We start from the raw sequence: 16,577 nt of genomic DNA, 5'->3' as shown, positions 1-16,577 counted from the left end.
TTGAATCGCTGAGCGCGGGCGAGTATGCAGTTGGGGTTTGAGTACGTGGACTATACCATATGTTAGTATATACACTATACCGGACTGGGGTCTTGGCAGGTGAATGTGCCTCTGCACGGTCCCCCTACGATGAAGTTCGTGTTGCTACGTCGTCCCCCAAATACCAAAATATGTCCTGGAGTTAGAGACAGTGGGTTATTGTAGCTTTATTACATGATAATATGCCTCCAGGACTATCTTGGGATTTTGAGTCGACTGAGAGAACGCGAGCTTCATCGTAGCGTGTCTCAGATAGCAAACGCAGGAGATAAGACGGCGAGAGCCTGATGTCTGGAATTTCAAAGCGCCATGCGCAGTGCACTCTTGGTGGGGTAATGAAGATAGCCAGCTCAAGTGCTTGCTTTTTGTCTTCTGAGCTAGAATGACGGACCGCAGGTGAGAGGAGCAGTGGCAAGACTGCGTAGAGGGGTGGGAGTGTGGGGCAGGGGACAACATACCTGTCAGTGAAGGCGCGATTACCAGCACTTGTTGAGATGCTGGGGACTTGGGGCCGGCCAGACATCTCGCGGTGTACGAGGTGAGGTGAGAGGGTCGAGCGCGGGAGCCGCTACTGCACGCAACCAATGAGATTGAGGGCAGGAGCAGCGCGATGGATGGAGGAAAAGGAGAAACAGGACAAAGAAAGAAAATTCGAGAGTTTAAATAGTGCGCAGGGAACTTGCTAGCTGCCTTGGGGATTATGGCCAGCTGGCAAGTGATAGGTCGGGGATGCGGTCGTTCCAAGGGTCGAGGGGGCAGTCGCGTCGACGCGCCCAATGGAACTAAATAGCAAACGGCCGATAAGCGGGCCCGTGCGTCGTAACTGGAGCTTCCTCTGCGCGTCCGCGAAATGTCGCTGTCGCAAACCGCCGCCTAAATTACCACACCGCACATCATCATGGCCATGGTAAGTGAGGGACGTGACTTGGAAATCATGTGACTAACAACACGCAGCCCATCACCACCATCGCCGAGAGCAAGGAGCTCCGCGGCCTCAATCTCATCGCGGCGCATTCTCACATTCGCGGTCTCGGCGTCGATGATGACACGCTCGAGCCCAAGGTGTCGTCGCAGGGCCTTGTCGGCCAGGAGAAGGCACGTAAGGCGGCAGCCGTGATACTCAAGATGGCACGAGATGGCAAGATTGCCGGTCGCGCAGTCCTGATTGCAGGCCCTCCCAGCACAGGAAAGACGGCCATCGCAATGGGAATGGCGCAGTCGTTGGGCCCCGACGTGCCCTTCACCATGCTCGCTTCGTCCGAGATCTTCTCGCTGGAGATGTCCAAGACCGAGGCGCTCACACAGGCCTTCCGAAAGTCGATTGGCGTGCGGATAACAGAGGAGAGCGAGGTCATTGAGGGCGAGGTGGTCGAGATACAGATTGATCGCAGCGTCACAGGCGTGAGTACGAGGTTGATTGCGCGACGAGGCGATACTGACTGTGAGTAGAGCAACAAGCAGGGTAAACTCACCATCAAGACGACCGACATGGAGACCGTCTACGACATGGGCACCAAGATGATCGACGCAATGACCAAGGAAAAGGTCATGGCTGGCGACATCATCTCCATCGACAAGGCCTCGGGCAAGATCACCAAGCTCGGCCGCTCGTACACGCGCTCCCGAGACTACGACGCGATGGGCATCGACACCAAATTCGTACAATGTCCCGAAGGCGAGCTGCAACAACGGCGCGAGGTGGTACACACGGTCAGCTTGCACGAGATTGATGTGATCAACTCGAGGACCCAGGGCTTCCTAGCGCTCTTCTCAGGTGACACAGGCGAGATCCGCAGCGAGGTACGAGATCAGATCAACACCAAGGTCGCAGAGTGGAAAGAGGAGGGCAAGGCGACCATCGTGCCGGGTGTGCTGTTCATCGACGAGGTCCACATGCTCGACATTGAATGTTTCTCGTTTGTCAACCGCGCGCTTGAGGACGAGCTGGCACCGATTGTCATCATGGCTAGCAACAGAGGAAACACACAGATACGAGGAACAGACTACAGGTCACCACACGGACTGCCACTCGACTTCTTAGACCGCGTGGTCATTGTCAGTACCCACGCATACAACGCGGAGGAGATGCAGCAGATCATCTCGATACGGGCGCAAGAGGAGGAGGTCGATGTGTCCCCGGACGCTTTGGCGCTGCTCACCAAGATTGGGCAGGAGACCGGATTGCGATACGCGAGCAACCTCATCACGACTTCTGACCTAATACGCAAGAAGAGGAACGGGCCAGAGGTCACCATCGAAGACGTGCAGCGAAGCTTTGCCCTCTTCTACGATCCCACAAGAAGTGTCAAGGTAAGTCTCCATACTACCATCTATCAAACCTTGCTAACACCACGAATAGTTCGTCTCCGACTCGGAACAGCGTTTGATCGGCGATGCGGGCGCCGTCTCCTTTGCGATCCCCAACGGCGCGGAAGCGATGGACGTCTCATAGACGGATGTTATACAATCTCACGGCGTACAAAGGTTCGAATGGGTCCAGCGTTTGCTCAAGGGTCAGCGAGTTGCTGTAGGCATAGCAAAAAGTCTGGAAATGTAATACTACACATGCGTGCATAGTCTGTCATCGTGTGCTGAACCATACTACAAGCGACTGTAAGTATGACGATGCAAGTACAACCACAGCCTAGTCAGAGCGGCACAGTCTGCTATTATAGTCATACAGGATGGTCCGTGTGTCATCTCAATTTACATCGTACCGCAGCCTTGCATTTCGGGGTAAAGCAGATTGGCGAACCGCTCTTCCGGACCATGTATCCTCGCACCTGGGGAAATTGTGCGCGCCTACGAAAACGTGGCGTCAAACATGTACGCGTTGGTAGAGCGTTGTACGAGCCTAAGGAACTTTGTTTATCCATGTCTGCAGGTAGTCCGCGAAGGATTCGTACATTCGTATTTAGAACGCAGATGCTGACGAGGCCACCTGTGTAAAGGCGCCTAGTGAAGAATGCTTTCCCGCTTTCAGTAACTGCGCATGCGACTTCATTATTGGCATACGCAGGCCCTGCACGACGACTTCAGTTCTCAGAAAGGACAGTGACGAAAGATCATCGTGAAATGGAGACGTCGGGCCATCTGATTTGTTCGGCGCAGACTCACCAGCCACAGCTGCCGCCGCCACGCCATACCAACGGCGACAACGGCCGGCAAACTGCAGCCGCTATCCGAAACCCGACCAAATCCAAATCTTGGAAAGCTTAACCACGCAACGCCGCGTGTCACTGGACGACGTCTCCTGTCAAGCTCGCCAAATACGCATGATACCCCGGAAAAGCGGCACACCTGTAACCAGCAAGGGGAATGGGAGCGCGAATGAGTTTACGTAGCACAAGGCTACTGTGGAGGAGCAAGTGGGCGGCACCAGGCACAGGCTCAGGCTGGCAACCTGTCGCGTGCGCGTCATGAAGCCTTTTGACTCCCCTCCCGCACGCTGTGACCCCATGGTTGGCCCCCATTGCGCTTCTCTTATCTTCTCTGTCCCGCCTGCGGTTGCTTCTTCTTCACTGACGTTATACGCGCCTTCCCTGCCCCACGGCTGCCGATCGCTGAACTCTGAGCACGCGATCACCTTCCCGAAACGCTGCGCTTACCTTTGTTCGGTTCTACCTTGGAGTTTTGGACGATCATAATAAGATCATACGGCAAGTGTTCGATACTGTTGGCGCCCTTTCGTCTCGTTGTCTTTGAGACGGTATACCTATCTGGATTGGAAGCCTGAAGTGGAGTCCTCGCCTCAGCCATGCGGTTACTGAAATGCGCTACCGCCTTTGCAACCGCGACACTCTTCGCCTCTTCACTAGCCACACCGACGCCACTCAACCGACATCAAGGAGGAGACAACTTGGCCGATCGTATTGAAAGCAGGAAAGGTAAGAAGAAGCCTGATACCAAGTACTTTCATGAGCCCGGGTAAGTCATCATAGCCTTGCAACTCGCGATGTCATTGCAGCCTGTAGCATGTTCGCTAACGCCCCTCTAGAGGCAGTATTACGCTCGGCCACTATGACAAGCGCTTTTTCAAGGGTGTCGTCTCCGACGAAGAGCGAACGGATACGCAATCGCACATGGTCCGCGCTTACCTGAACTTCTTCCGCGAAAACGAACTCGACACCTGGATAGCACACGGGACATTGCTCGGTTGGTGGTGGAATGGAAAGGTGAGTCTTGCCCCCAACTGTTTGCGATACTTGCTAACGCCTCTGCAGCGTCTTCCATGGGACTTCGATCTCGACACTCAGGTGTCCGACAGCACACTCCAACACCTCGGTGCGGTACACAACCAGACGAGATACCACTACACTTCCTACGACGGCGCCGTCCAGCGCGAATACCTCCTCGATGTCAACCCGTGGATCTGGGAGCGCGAGCGTGGCGATGGCATGAACATTATCGATGCGCGATGGATCGATCTGCGAAACGGCCTGTTCATTGACATCACCGGATTGAGCGAGACACATCCAGACAAGAACCCGGGGCAGTGGGTTTGCAAGAACTACCACCGGTACGACACATCGGAGCTGTATCCCATGCGGGAGACCATGTTCGAGGGCGTCCCGGCGAAGGTGCCGTACAACTACGACAAGATACTCGTGGACGAGTACAAGGAGAAGGCCCTGATAGAGACCAACTTCCATGGGTAAGTGGAGTCACTTTCATGCATGGGCAAGTCATGACTAACGACGCGTAGACACCGCTGGGATCCTGATGTCAAAGAATGGGTCAAGAATGAGGAGACACTAAAGAAGGAGGAGGAAGAGCGCAAGAAGAAGGAAGAAGAGGAGAAGAAGAAGGTGGAGGAAGAGTCAAAACTGGATTAGTATTCCAGCTGGCCGTAATGCAGGTGGTGTCGATGGCTTATACTGGGTTATAGCCCAGGCATTGCCAGCGTATGTTTCTAGTACACGCGTTATTGATACCCGGCGACGTTGAATTTAAGTAGCAGATGTAACGATTATTGATCAGTGAGCACGGGAACAAGCGAGTGAGGTTCCCTGGTTACCAAGATCTGCGAGTGTGGCAGTGTGCTCAACGGCCCGATGGCGATGGTGGTGAATAGTCAACAGCATGGTGAACATCGGAGTTTAGTGATGACAAATTCCGATGGCGACCCCGTCATCTCGTGGAAGCCTTGCAGAACGTCACCGAAATAACGCATGGCTAGAGCTCGGCCACATGCTGCGAAGCTTTATATCTTAATCACCACTAACCTCATCACTTACTCCATATACTAGATCGCGCCTAGACAACGTCCAACCCTCCCACCGCCCGAACATCCTCTCGCCACCACCTACAGCGCTTCCACGATGACAGAAGCCGACACCACATCTGCGCCTCCACCCTCTAGCTCCGACATCGAAATAACCCTCACTCACCACGGCAAAGCAATTACACTATCCTTCGCCCAAGATGCCACAATCTCCGACCTCTCCGAACGCGTCGCAAACGACTTGTCAATACCGCCGTCCAACCAAAAGTTCCTCGTAGGCGGGAAGATCGGACTCCAAAAGCCACCCTTTAAGAACGCCTCACTACCACTCGCCGAGCTCGTCGGCAAGAAAATAACCCTCATGGGCAGCACAACCGAAGCCGTCTCCTCCCTCAACAGCACCATATCCGCCGCATCAGCGCCCCGGCGCCCCGGCCCCATCAAAGCCGCCCTGCCAGCGCGCAACCGCGATCACAAGAAGATACAAGAGGAGGCGCAATACACGTTCCATACACTACGGCCGCTGCCGTATCTACCAAATCCAGATCGCTCCTTACGGTTCCTCCAACGGCTGAGAGACGACGCGGGGATCAAAGCAGCAATGCGCACGCACAAGTTTAGTGTCCCGCTGCTTACGGAGATGGATCCAGCCATGCACACTACAATGGAGAGTCGCACACTGGGCCTCAACCGCAACCAAGGCGAGGTCATCGAGTTGCGGCTTCGCACAGATGCCTACGACGGGTATCGCGATTACAAGACGATAAGGAACACGCTGTGCCATGAGCTGGCGCATAATGTCTGGGGCCCTCACGACCGCAACTTTTGGAACTTGTGCAAGCAAATTGAACGCGAGGTTGCGAGGGATGATTGGAAGAGCGGCGGGAGGAGTGTGGGGAACGATGAGTTTTATAATCCAGGGGATGAGGGGGCGGAGGAGGTGCATGATCATGGGGGGTGGACTGGGGGTGAGTTCACGCTGGGGAGTGGTGGGAAGAATACGGGGGAGACGTTTATGAGTAGTGCGACGGATGGGTTGAGTAGGAGGGAGGTGCTGGCTAAGGCTGCGGAGGAAAGGTTTAAGAAGACGAAGGAGGTGGAGAAGAAGGCGGAGGAGGGGACTGGTGGGAGTGGAAGTAGTGGAGCTTGATTGTTGTACAGCGAGCGTGAGGGCAGTCGATGTGCGCGTATACCCTTTTGATTGCGCATTTGTACTTGTGAGTAGAAGAGGCTGTATGCATCGTCCTTCCACTTCTTGTATTGCATTGTTACGTCTTTACATGTCAATATCGTAACACCAAGATTTAGTGATTTCGAGTCTTGAGGGTTTGTATTGTTTCACACAGCCAATGGCGCACCCAGGAGGGCTGAAATGCAGATCCACGACTTCGGATAGGAGGAAGCTACAAGCTTTGTTTACCCCATCTTTACCCCAACTTTTAGCGCTGCCGCCAGCAGGTGCAGCCGATGACCTCCGCTTTTGCGTTGACATCCCACTCTCCTTTCTCTTGACAACACATAGGTATGCTTTGATCGTGAAGCTTCCTCCTACCTTTGGTTCCAACCGTCCAGCCTCAACTACCCGTCTACCCAATCGCCGTCTACTCCCCACCACCTATCACCCACCACCTGTCACCCACCATCTGTCACCCACCGCCCTCGCACGATGTACTTCGTCATCTTCGCCCTCCTCATCGCCGCAGCCTGGGCGACCGTTGGTGTCTTGCTTGCGAAATGGCTTAAACAATCTGGTCATGCGAGGCCGTTCAAAGGACGGAACTGGGATAGTCGCGAGCTTTATGGCGGTGGCTCGGGATATGGGCGCGATATTGGGCTTGGGGGACCGTCGAGTCAAGGGAGGGGGCAGGGTGGCAGGGAGAGGGGCGTTGGGGTTCCGCTGACGGGGGTGGGGAGGGTTAAGGGGTTTTAGGATGGGGATGGGCATGAGGGGATGGGATGGGATGGAGATGGAAAGAGATCAGGAGACGAACAATAAGAAGGGATGGAGATCTTGGGGGCTGAGAAGATAAAAGACGGGTAAGGCACATCGTCTGATCTGGTGACAGTCCATGGCTGACATCCCGCAGACTGACCATCAACGCTTTCGCAATCTACCGACCGCGGTACTGAGGCTTAAACACCCCAGAAGATGAAGCCGAACATCTTCCCATCGCTGGTGGGCTGGCTTTTGCATAGCGTTGGTGTTGTTAGCAGATGGGTCTAGTGGGCCTTCTTGTTCGCCCGCAACCCACCACCTACTTCACGCCGCCATCGCCAGCGCGTGTGTTCGGTGCGGATGGCGAGATTGAGCTTCTATATGCTCAAACTGGCCGCTTCGCCTGAACCCCTAGTTTGAGCATATAGAAACTCAGCATCGCCATCCGCATCGAATGCACGCGGTCTTTCGGCACTGTTCAAATCATTACGTCCTTTGTTCATTGTCTTCTCAGCTTGAACAACGACGCCGCGAGTACATCTTCGTCGCTTGTACAAAGACCGGGAGCGTTCTTGTTTGAAGAGCCTTTCCTTTCTAAACAACGAAATGGGACCTGCGTACTCTGTCCAACTTCACTGTTTGCTCCCACCTTCAAAGTGAAAGTAGTCCAAATGGCAGCTGGAAGGCGATACTACACTTTGGCGTCACAGACCTTGCGCGCCGCGCGATTACCCAAGTCCACGCTAATTACAGACACTACGACTATGTTGCTACCCGGACAGGTTCACATGCCTCGTCCAACACCCCCGCCATATGCGGTCGCAAAGACACTGACCCAGTATCTCTTTGGCGAAACCACACTCCCATCCTTCCTTCAGCGATACGGCGATATCTTATTGGCTATCGCAGGAGGTGCAGCTGCAGCAACGGGCTTATGCTGGTTCTTCCAACATAATAAATGCAACCGCAAAAGGATCCGGCTGGCCGTCTACCATGTTGTTCGCACACTACAAAAGATGCCGAATCTAGAAGAACTTATGAAGACGCCAGAGGAGTTTTACGACGAAATTGACTATGAGGTCAATCGGATGATTGACATCCATCTGACACAATCAGAGTGCGTGATCACTGCGAAGAGGGCTCAGCGTCAACTTGAGGCTGAATACAATGCGAATGTGAGAGATTTAGAGGATGAGAGGAGAGTAAGGAGGAGATTGAATGATGCGGCGAGTGGAGACGTGCCTGAGATCACCGTACAGTCTCCATCTTCTGCAGACCAGTCGGAGGCCAATCTGGTTCCCGAGGAAGAGACAACACAAGAGGATGAGCCGGATATGGGTATGCTCGGCTACCGTCCGACAGCATCACACTTAAGCCCAGTACGAGAGCGGCCCTCGCCCACAGCTCCCGATATCGATTTCAACTTCTCTGACTTCAGGATTCCGTCATCGGCACAGAGTAAGAGAAGTCGCAGAAGCTCATCCAGACTAGGACTCTCTGACGACTATTCCTCTTCACCACCAGCGCGGCCGTCAAATCCGACTCCTCGTCGTGGTCGTGGTGGCCCTTACAGTAGCGACGATACGCCTTCGCCACAACGCCTGGGCCCCATAGACCTTTCTAGTGAAGATCTCCTCTCTAGCGAAAACGAACAGCCAATAGTCCGTCCATCCAATCCCACGCCTCGCCGTGCCCAAGGTTCTACAGATGTACAGGTCGACACGCCACGGCCGAAGACTGCACGCGGGAATAGACGTGATCTTGATCAAGAGAGTCATGATCCCTATACTTCTCCCGCCTCTAGAGACGACACCTCGCCAGTGCAAGAATTATCCCGACGACTAATCACCAGCAAAGCCATCCGTGAGCGTCGCGAAAGAGAACGTGCTTCAAATGCCGTAAAGACAGCCCGGAAGCCTCGTAACACTATCCCACTACAGCAGGCGCCCAGCGCAATGGCTGTAAGAACGCGAGGTGAAGTTCCCGGGCACTGGCTTCCCTCTATACGCGAGGGACTATCTCCGCACGTGAGCCCTGCGGAAGGCACTAAGCAGTATCGCGTTGCGGAGACACGCAAGTTTAACAAACAGCTTCAGGGCGAACGGGACGAGCGCCGCAATTTTCGGAAGCACATACCGCCCATTCGTGAAGAACCGCGTGTGGATGAAGAAAAGGAAGTCGCTGAGGCAGTAGAGGCGCGAGGACAAGAAGCACTTCCTGAGCCCAGTCGAAGTGAGATACCATCCAGACTCGCATCGATCGATCCAGAAGTTGAAGAAGATGATGATAGGGTGCACCTCGAAGACGCATCCAAGTATTCCACGCCAGCAGGACCTATTGTAGCCGCCTCACCAGCGGTCCACCTCGACAACCCATCACCTGCTGCTGCGGCTCAATCCTCTTCGTCGAGATCAAGGCCATCACCTCAGGCAACGACCAAAGGCCAATCGCGACGGTCGGCTGCTCCAAGTCCACCCGAGAGGACTACGAAGAAGGCGGCGGAGGCACCTGCAGCGAAGGCGCCGGCTAAGACACCTGCGAAGACACCTGCGAAGCAAAAGGCTCCACCGACAACCGGGACGCGGAAGAGTGCGAGGGTTGCCAAAAGAACGCAAGTTGCGAAGAAATAAAGGATGGAGCGGCTCAACGGTGGAGGGGTATAGTGAACTGTGCTGACGAGCTGTTTGGATATGTTTGTATACATCACTCAATGTTATGGCATCGCGAGCACACTTATCCCTCGTATGAAACTTCCCTGGTGTGTGTTTTCGACATGTGAATTTATCACACAGCCATGATAAGATGTATACTACACCACGGTATCAGCGATGTGCATGACAGGTCTAACGACAATGTGACGTCATCCATCGTCCTCTCAACCATCTCCATCTTCATCCCTTCCTCGTTCTCACTCATCGCAACCTCAACAATTTCTGATCGTGACCTGCCAGAACTTACGCATATCCCAACAAAACGTTTCGTTAACTACGATAGGGTCGCTAGCAATGGCCCTGCATGGTGGCTGACTGTCAGCTGGTCAAGTGATCGGCATGTTCTACTGATTTTATTCATCACTACCTAAACCATGGATTCAGGCCTTCAATTGAAACCGCATTTTCCAGACTTTCGCGGCCGTGATAGGTCGACCAGCTACCCGTTTTCACAGTCTCGTGCTATGCGCCACACGGCATGGCTGTTGACCGGCGACACTGAATTGTCATCTTCATTCAACAAAAAGATAAATCCTTCGTGATGGTGGAAGTACAAGAATCTCACTGCTGAGCTCACATAATTGTATTATCAACACAGCTTCAAAATTCCAATCATCCTTCCATATTTTCAACCACCAACACCGCCACTCCAAATGGCCAACCCTCAAACCCCCCTCTCCCCCTCCCACTTCCACCGCATAACAAACACTTCCAATCCCTCCAATCCCACCCTCGACATCGTCAACGACCACGGCACCCAAAACAGCACCGGCCTCCTCAAACTAACCCGCGAAGGCTTTTACTCAGGCCAGTACTGGGCTTTCATCCCCTCACCCTCATCCTCAACCCCCAACTCTTACCGCCTCCGCACATGGTGGCTGGGTCCAAACCGGCTCCTCGATGTCTACGCAGACGATACGTCGAAAGCGGTGTTGAGACGGGCGGATGACACGCCGCATGCGCTGGATTGGAAGGTGGGAGAGTGGGGCGATGGGACGTATTGGATTGGAAATGAAGCAAGTGGCGTGCTGAAGGTTATGGATGTTGGTGGGGAGGATGGGAGGAGGGTTGTGTTGAGGGAGAAGGATGAGGGCGCTAAGACGCAGAGGTGGAGGATTGAGGTTATTAGGGAGATTAGTGGGGACGAGTTCTATGATAGACCTGCTACGCCCGGGGAGGGAGAGGGCTGTGTATGAAGATATTGATATGATGTATTCAATCGTGGAATTCGTTTCTATTCGTTCCATCTATATACACATGTTCTTGATGCATGACATCTACGAAGCAGGAGCGGCGGTGCCGTATGGGATCGCCTTGGCGCTCTCAATGTCGACGTAACCGTACTTGCTTCCAGTCTTGTCGTCGGAGAAGCCTTGAGCCCAGGTACCCATGTCCTTCTGGAAAGCCTCGAAGTTCTTCTCGTCGCTGAGGTCGATAGGCTGTTGGTCCTTGCCCAGCTGCCTGATCTGTGTTCCTGCCGCAACGTTGGTGATGCCGAAATCGTTGTCGTCGGTCAACTGGTCGATCGCAGCGTGAACCTCGCCGTTGATGATCTGGCGAGGAAGCTCGGGCTCCTGGGTGACTGGACGAGCGAGACCGACACCGTCAACAGTGTTGAGAGCGTCGACCATGGCGGCGGCGCTCTTGAAGCCACCAGTGACGTAGGTCCTGGTCTTGGAGAGCGAAGGTGTGATCTTCTCAGCGAACTCGAGGAAGAAAGCCTCACGCTTCTTAGTAGACTCGCGCTTGTGGCCGAAAGCAAGCTGCTCGTAGGTACCACCGGAGAGCTCAACAAAGTCGAAGCTGTTGTCTTCAAGCAACTTGCAGAGAGTTGCGGCCTCCTCAGTACCGAAACCTTTGTCTTGGAACTCGACGGAGTTGAGCTTGATGCCAAGGACGAAGTTGGAAGATGTGCGCTTGCGGACTTCCTGACCGATCTCGGTGATGATGCGTGCGCGGTTCTCGAGAGATCCACCGTACTTGTCGGTACGCTTGTTGGTGCTTGGGGCAAGGAATTGTGCGAGCAGGTAGCCGTGGGCTCCGTGAAGCTGGATACCGTCGTAACCGGCCTTCTCAAGGTACTCAGCTGCGTGAGCGAAGCCCTCGATGACGTTCTTGATATCCTCGTCGGTAGCGGCGCGTGGCTTGGCGAAGGTCATGCCCATGACGTTGCCCTCTAATTGTACGTCGGATGCAGAGATGGGGTTCTTTTGGATGCTCTCGGTTACCTGGCGACCTGGGTGGCTGACCTGGCCGACGATCAAAGAGCCGTGCTTCTTTGACTGTGTCGCAAGCTCCTTGAACATCTCAAATCGCTCGCCCTCGTACTTTGAGCCGCGGGGAATGATGGGGTTGCCAGCAGCCTCCAGGTGGTCGTATTCGATCATGATGTTACCGGTGAGGATGACGCCGAACTCGCCCTCGCCCCATCGTCGGTAGACGTTGACGAGGTTCTTGGAAGGAACACCACGAGCTTCGAGGTTCTGAGCATCCCATGATGATAGACGCTCGGTCATAGCACCCTTGAGGAATCGGTTCTGGGCAGTCTTCTTGGAGAAAGCAAAGTCGAGAGGCTTTGCCAAAGGCGCAGGGTCCTTCTTCTCGGCTTCATATCTTCTTGGTGCCATGTTTGCGGAAATGTGGATGGGTATCTAACGAAAAAGGCAAAAGTATAGAGGAATAAGACTGATGTTTGTAAGTTGTGTGCTGTGAGTGAGATGCGAACTTGGCGTGCGATCAATGGCGGTCTATAAGTGTCTCGTTAGTGCTTCATCAGTTTTGCATTTCTAAGCTTTTCCACGAATATGTTGCCAAACAATGACGGACTCGTCCGAGATTGATCCATAGCGACGTCATAGAGGCACGCTATAGGCTAGGGCCCGGCTGCGACACCTCGGCAGATGTAGGCAAAGCACCGTGATCTAGGCGGGCCTCTTGCGGGATGCCAGAAGATCGAGTTAGGCTATATGGTGGAAGAGAGGTTTGTGGGGTTGAAATGTCGCGCTGGAGCAGCGGAGTGCGTGGCGTCATTCTCGCGTTACAAATCGTTCGGGAACCTGGCGAATCGGGCCGACGATGTTGCGGTTGCGTGCTATCACGTGACGGCGAGCTGTCACCTGGGCAGGAACGCCATCGTCCGAGCACAATTCCTATCCAACACCATGCGTTCAGCGAATGCCACGACCATCCATCGATTGCTGAGATCACTTCCGAAGATTTCCAACGCGTGCCTCAAATCGGCAACGCTGTTCCCGCTGCACCAATGAAGGGGTCCGCCAACCGGCCGACTCGCCCTCTCCAAAGAGCACCAGATGATAACCATCTCCAACAGACGAGTCACTGATAGGTCATGGCACCTTCCAATATCGATACTTTGACAATTTTATTGTGTGCGACGAGTGCAGGTGACTAAGATACACAGTGGGTGGCTAAGCTATGTTGGATAGCATCGCCTCTAAATCCCTTCCCTCCCCAAAATGCTCGAAGCGTTTGTTGCTTAAGATACATGCGATCGCCCTTACTCAGCAAGGACGGATAGACCAGTGAAAGGAACTTGCTGGCACTTGTTCTGCTCGGTAATGAAGATCTCGTCGCCAGGCTGGCAGTCGGTGGAAGCGAAAACACGGAGAGACAGGCCCTTGTTGCTGTCGAATGCAACGCTCTTTCCAGTGTTGAAACCCTGGCACTTGTTGTTACCACCCTCGCCGAAGTTCTTGTACTGGCCGGTCTCGCAGTTCTGGAAAAAGAGATACAAGTCAGCGAGCGTCCAAGATGAGAATATCGCCTGCTTGAGGCTCAGACCGGGTTGCAACTTACAGTAACGGAGAAAGCGCTAACTGCGGGAGCAAGAGCGGCAGCAATGGCAATGACGGAGGTAAGAGTGAACTGCATCTTGAAGTTCTGGGAGGAACGGTCAGCTGGAAGCAAAAGCAAGAGATTGACAAGACACACTGTTGGAATTAATGTTCGAGGTTAAAGTTGGAGTGAGTCGCTTGAGGTTTGAGGATCGTGTTGGATGATGAGCTATCGAAGGGACAACAGCCTGATACTTATACCTCCTTCAGGCTCGAGATGCCATGCTGAAAAAGCACAGTTTCGACAATCCAAGACGCATTCACAGCACAAAAGCGAGGCTTACGATCAACGTCTTCAGGCGCCCAACAGTGGGCTCTCTACTCGGGGTTGTTATGCCAGGTTGAAATGACTTAATCTCTGGAAGATGCGCTGTAGGCATCATGGTTCGTCATCCTTGGTTAACACTTTCGCCGCACATGCGATGGTGATTGATGCACGACGGTCGCAACGCTTGGCGATGGTAGGCCTTACACCACCGGTACTTGTTACACCCATGTACACATACCACGATCAGCAAAGCCAAGGAGAACCTGAGCCCCGAAGTTGTTCCAAGCTCGACATAGACGCTCTCTCACCACTCTTTTATAATTACGATCGTCAACAACGAACCCACTCATGGCTACGCCAGCCACGATCCGACGACGACACAGGGCAAGTCTTCAATCCTCACCACTGCGCATCAAAGACGGGCAGGAAGCTTCCACCCGCTGATACAGCGGTGTCGCTTGCCTTAGGCCACCATCTAAGATCAATTCGCTGGGGTAACTTCGGTCTCTCCACCACCAAAATCGTACTTCCACGTTCCTCCCGCAAACTAAGGCGGTACGCAAGTGTGTAGAAGTCTGAGCAGCTTGGCTCCTCATCTTCCTGCTTTGACTTGATACAATCTCCCTGGTCGTTGAAGTAACATGCTTTCTTTCCTTACGACATCTACAAGATATCAAAGCACCCCAATAATACTACGTACGTCAGAACGGAGGACGCGGGATATCGTGGCATGCAATCCTTCGACGGGCCGGTAGCAGGAGTCCGGGGAGCGGACCCACGCGGCCCGCCTGATCTACGTGAAAGAAACGCCGATGCACGCGCATCTACCCATCTACGCGCGTTCTTCAGGGGCCTGTAGAACACTGCACCCCAAAATGGGACATCTTGCGATCGTTCAGATGCTACCAAGCAGTCCATTCTGGGCTCGGTGCTAGTTCGGCCCTCCCATGACGTCGGACTGGCCAGCCCAGATCTTGGCCAGCGACATGGTGTAGTAAGGCGAGCAAGGCATATTTGTAATACAACAGTACATTGTGCAAATTCAATGAGCGTAACGATGAGAACGACGCCCGAGGTTGAGCTGTCTTAATTGCTGGGATTACCCAGCCCTATCTGAAGGATGGTCGAACTATTCATTAGCTGACACATTTCACTGCATTTCTGCCAAGAGCTGGTACCAAAGGCCACCACAATACGCTCTTCCAAAGATCTGCGCCCGCCAGATCGCAGCTTATAGAACGTATACAACAAGATTGAGTAGATTACATCTAACTACCAAGGTACTCAGACCTCTTTCTCACCCCTTTCATCGTTCAAGGGCCGGATTCAAGGAACTCAGAAAGGCGCTCAACAAGCGATACGTAGAGCTCGATAAACGGTAAGCGGTTCTCACGGATCAATCGTTGTCTCGTATCCCGGACAAGGCGTAATAGAGGCAGAGAATCGATTCGAAGGTCAGCGCGGGCCCTCGTGCAGGAATACAGAATACGGCGTAGCTCCCGTGAGTAAGGCGCATCCTCTGAACTTTCGAAATGCTCAGGCAGCATTGCCTTCTCGTCAAGACCGATAGGAGACAGGACATTCTGCACAATACACCACGTTAGTCGGCCGATCTGATACACATCGACGGCTTTGGTGGCACGTTGACCCTCTGGCGGCTCGTATCCAGGGTTCATACGCGGTGTTTCATCTGCCTTTGGATATTCGTCTTGGTTCTTAGTTTCAACTTCCGATTGCCGCATGGCGCAGCCAAAGTCGCCTAACTTAACGATCGGATACTCAGTCTTGCCTCCGGTGCTGGAAGTGAGAAATACGTTAGACAGAATGATGTCGCGGTGATATACGACATCCCAAGAGGCATCTTCTTCAACTTTCAGGCTTTCGTCTCCAGGCTCCTGCTGATCAATCTTTTCGAGCACATTCGGACCATAGTGCAGATACACAGCCGCGTGTACCAGGCTCTCCAAGATGTTCCAAACGAAGAGCTCAGGTACTGGAAGTTTTGCCTCATAGGCATATTTTGCGACGAAGTCAAACAAAGTACCTTTGTTGCAGTACTCCGTAATCATCCATGCCGTATCGTGTATGCTCTTTGGTGCGCTACCATCGAAGAACTTGATAACTTTGTCGTGCTGCAAAGTCCCGAGAATATCGAGCTCTCGCTCAGCAAAGCCAAGGTAATCTCTGGGTAGGGGAAGAGTCTTCATGATCTGTGCGGAACTGTCAGGGTTGTTCTCGTTGTGGACCAAGTAAATACCACGGTTAAAGCTTCCGTTAACGTCTTTCAGCTTCGAGGTGATGCGCCATGTTTCACCAGCTTTATCGCCGGCAACTTTCCCACCAATCGTAAATCGCTCATCTGCTATCGTGGAGGCAAATTTGCTATTCAGCATATCAAGCAGCGTACACATGTCCCTCATCGTCAGCTTTCCAGGGGTGTTGCCATGCCTGGTTTTATAACAGCGGACAAAGAGGCCGAATGCGTGGTGATAGCCTGGGTATCCCTCGGGATCCTCGGGGTAAGTTCGTAGATTCATCTCTTTTA

At 53.5% G+C, this 16,577-nt stretch overlaps 7 protein-coding genes across 7 annotated transcripts; 5 read left to right on the top strand and 2 right to left on the bottom strand.

The window, feature by feature from the left end:
• Positions 1-937: 937 nt before the first annotated feature.
• RVB2 (RuvB-like protein 2) lies at positions 938-2,491 on the top strand (the record flags this gene model as incomplete). The annotated part of the gene is made up of 4 exons (XM_049341914.1): positions 938-946; positions 994-1,440; positions 1,489-2,349; positions 2,399-2,491. 4 exons carry the CDS (start codon positions 938-940, stop codon positions 2,489-2,491), a joined length of 1,410 nt encoding a protein of 469 aa, XP_049201419.1.
• Positions 2,492-3,796: 1,305 nt separating this feature from the next.
• J4E93_003983 (uncharacterized protein) lies at positions 3,797-4,874 on the top strand (the record flags this gene model as incomplete). The annotated part of the gene is made up of 4 exons (XM_049341913.1): positions 3,797-3,966; positions 4,037-4,214; positions 4,263-4,693; positions 4,745-4,874. The coding sequence occupies 4 exons, from the start codon at positions 3,797-3,799 to the stop codon at positions 4,872-4,874; spliced, it is 909 nt and encodes a 302-aa protein (XP_049201418.1).
• A 225-nt stretch (positions 4,875-5,099) lies between these two features.
• J4E93_003982 (uncharacterized protein) lies at positions 5,100-6,413 on the top strand (the record flags this gene model as incomplete). The annotated part of the gene is made up of 2 exons (XM_049341912.1): positions 5,100-5,105; positions 5,289-6,413. 2 exons carry the CDS (start codon positions 5,100-5,102, stop codon positions 6,411-6,413), a joined length of 1,131 nt encoding a protein of 376 aa, XP_049201417.1.
• Positions 6,414-8,215: 1,802 nt separating this feature from the next.
• J4E93_003981 (uncharacterized protein) lies at positions 8,216-8,661 on the top strand (the record flags this gene model as incomplete). Its single annotated transcript, XM_049341911.1, has 2 exons — positions 8,216-8,578; positions 8,638-8,661. The coding sequence occupies 2 exons, from the start codon at positions 8,216-8,218 to the stop codon at positions 8,659-8,661; spliced, it is 387 nt and encodes a 128-aa protein (XP_049201416.1).
• A 493-nt stretch (positions 8,662-9,154) lies between these two features.
• Positions 9,155-9,829, top strand: J4E93_003980 (uncharacterized protein; the record flags this gene model as incomplete). The annotated part of the gene is made up of 2 exons (XM_049341910.1): positions 9,155-9,160; positions 9,296-9,829. The coding sequence occupies 2 exons, from the start codon at positions 9,155-9,157 to the stop codon at positions 9,827-9,829; spliced, it is 540 nt and encodes a 179-aa protein (XP_049201415.1).
• Positions 9,830-11,187: 1,358 nt separating this feature from the next.
• Positions 11,188-12,537, bottom strand: J4E93_003979 (uncharacterized protein; the record flags this gene model as incomplete). Its single annotated transcript, XM_049341909.1, has 1 exon — positions 11,188-12,537. The coding sequence occupies one exon, from the start codon at positions 12,535-12,537 to the stop codon at positions 11,188-11,190; it is 1,350 nt and encodes a 449-aa protein (XP_049201414.1).
• An 890-nt stretch (positions 12,538-13,427) lies between these two features.
• On the bottom strand, positions 13,428-13,801 carry J4E93_003978 (uncharacterized protein; the record flags this gene model as incomplete). The annotated part of the gene is made up of 2 exons (XM_049341908.1): positions 13,428-13,704; positions 13,797-13,801. The coding sequence occupies 2 exons, from the start codon at positions 13,799-13,801 to the stop codon at positions 13,428-13,430; spliced, it is 282 nt and encodes a 93-aa protein (XP_049201413.1).
• Positions 13,802-16,577: the final 2,776 nt, after the last annotated feature.

Source organism: Alternaria ventricosa (assembly GCF_023758065.1).
Source record: "Alternaria ventricosa strain BMP 2768 chromosome Unknown scaffold_5, whole genome shotgun sequence".
NCBI classification, from domain to species: Eukaryota; Fungi; Ascomycota; class Dothideomycetes; order Pleosporales; family Pleosporaceae; genus Alternaria; species Alternaria ventricosa.
The sequence above is the reverse complement of the archived record's forward strand: the minus strand, read 5'-3'. Positions and strand labels throughout refer to the sequence as shown.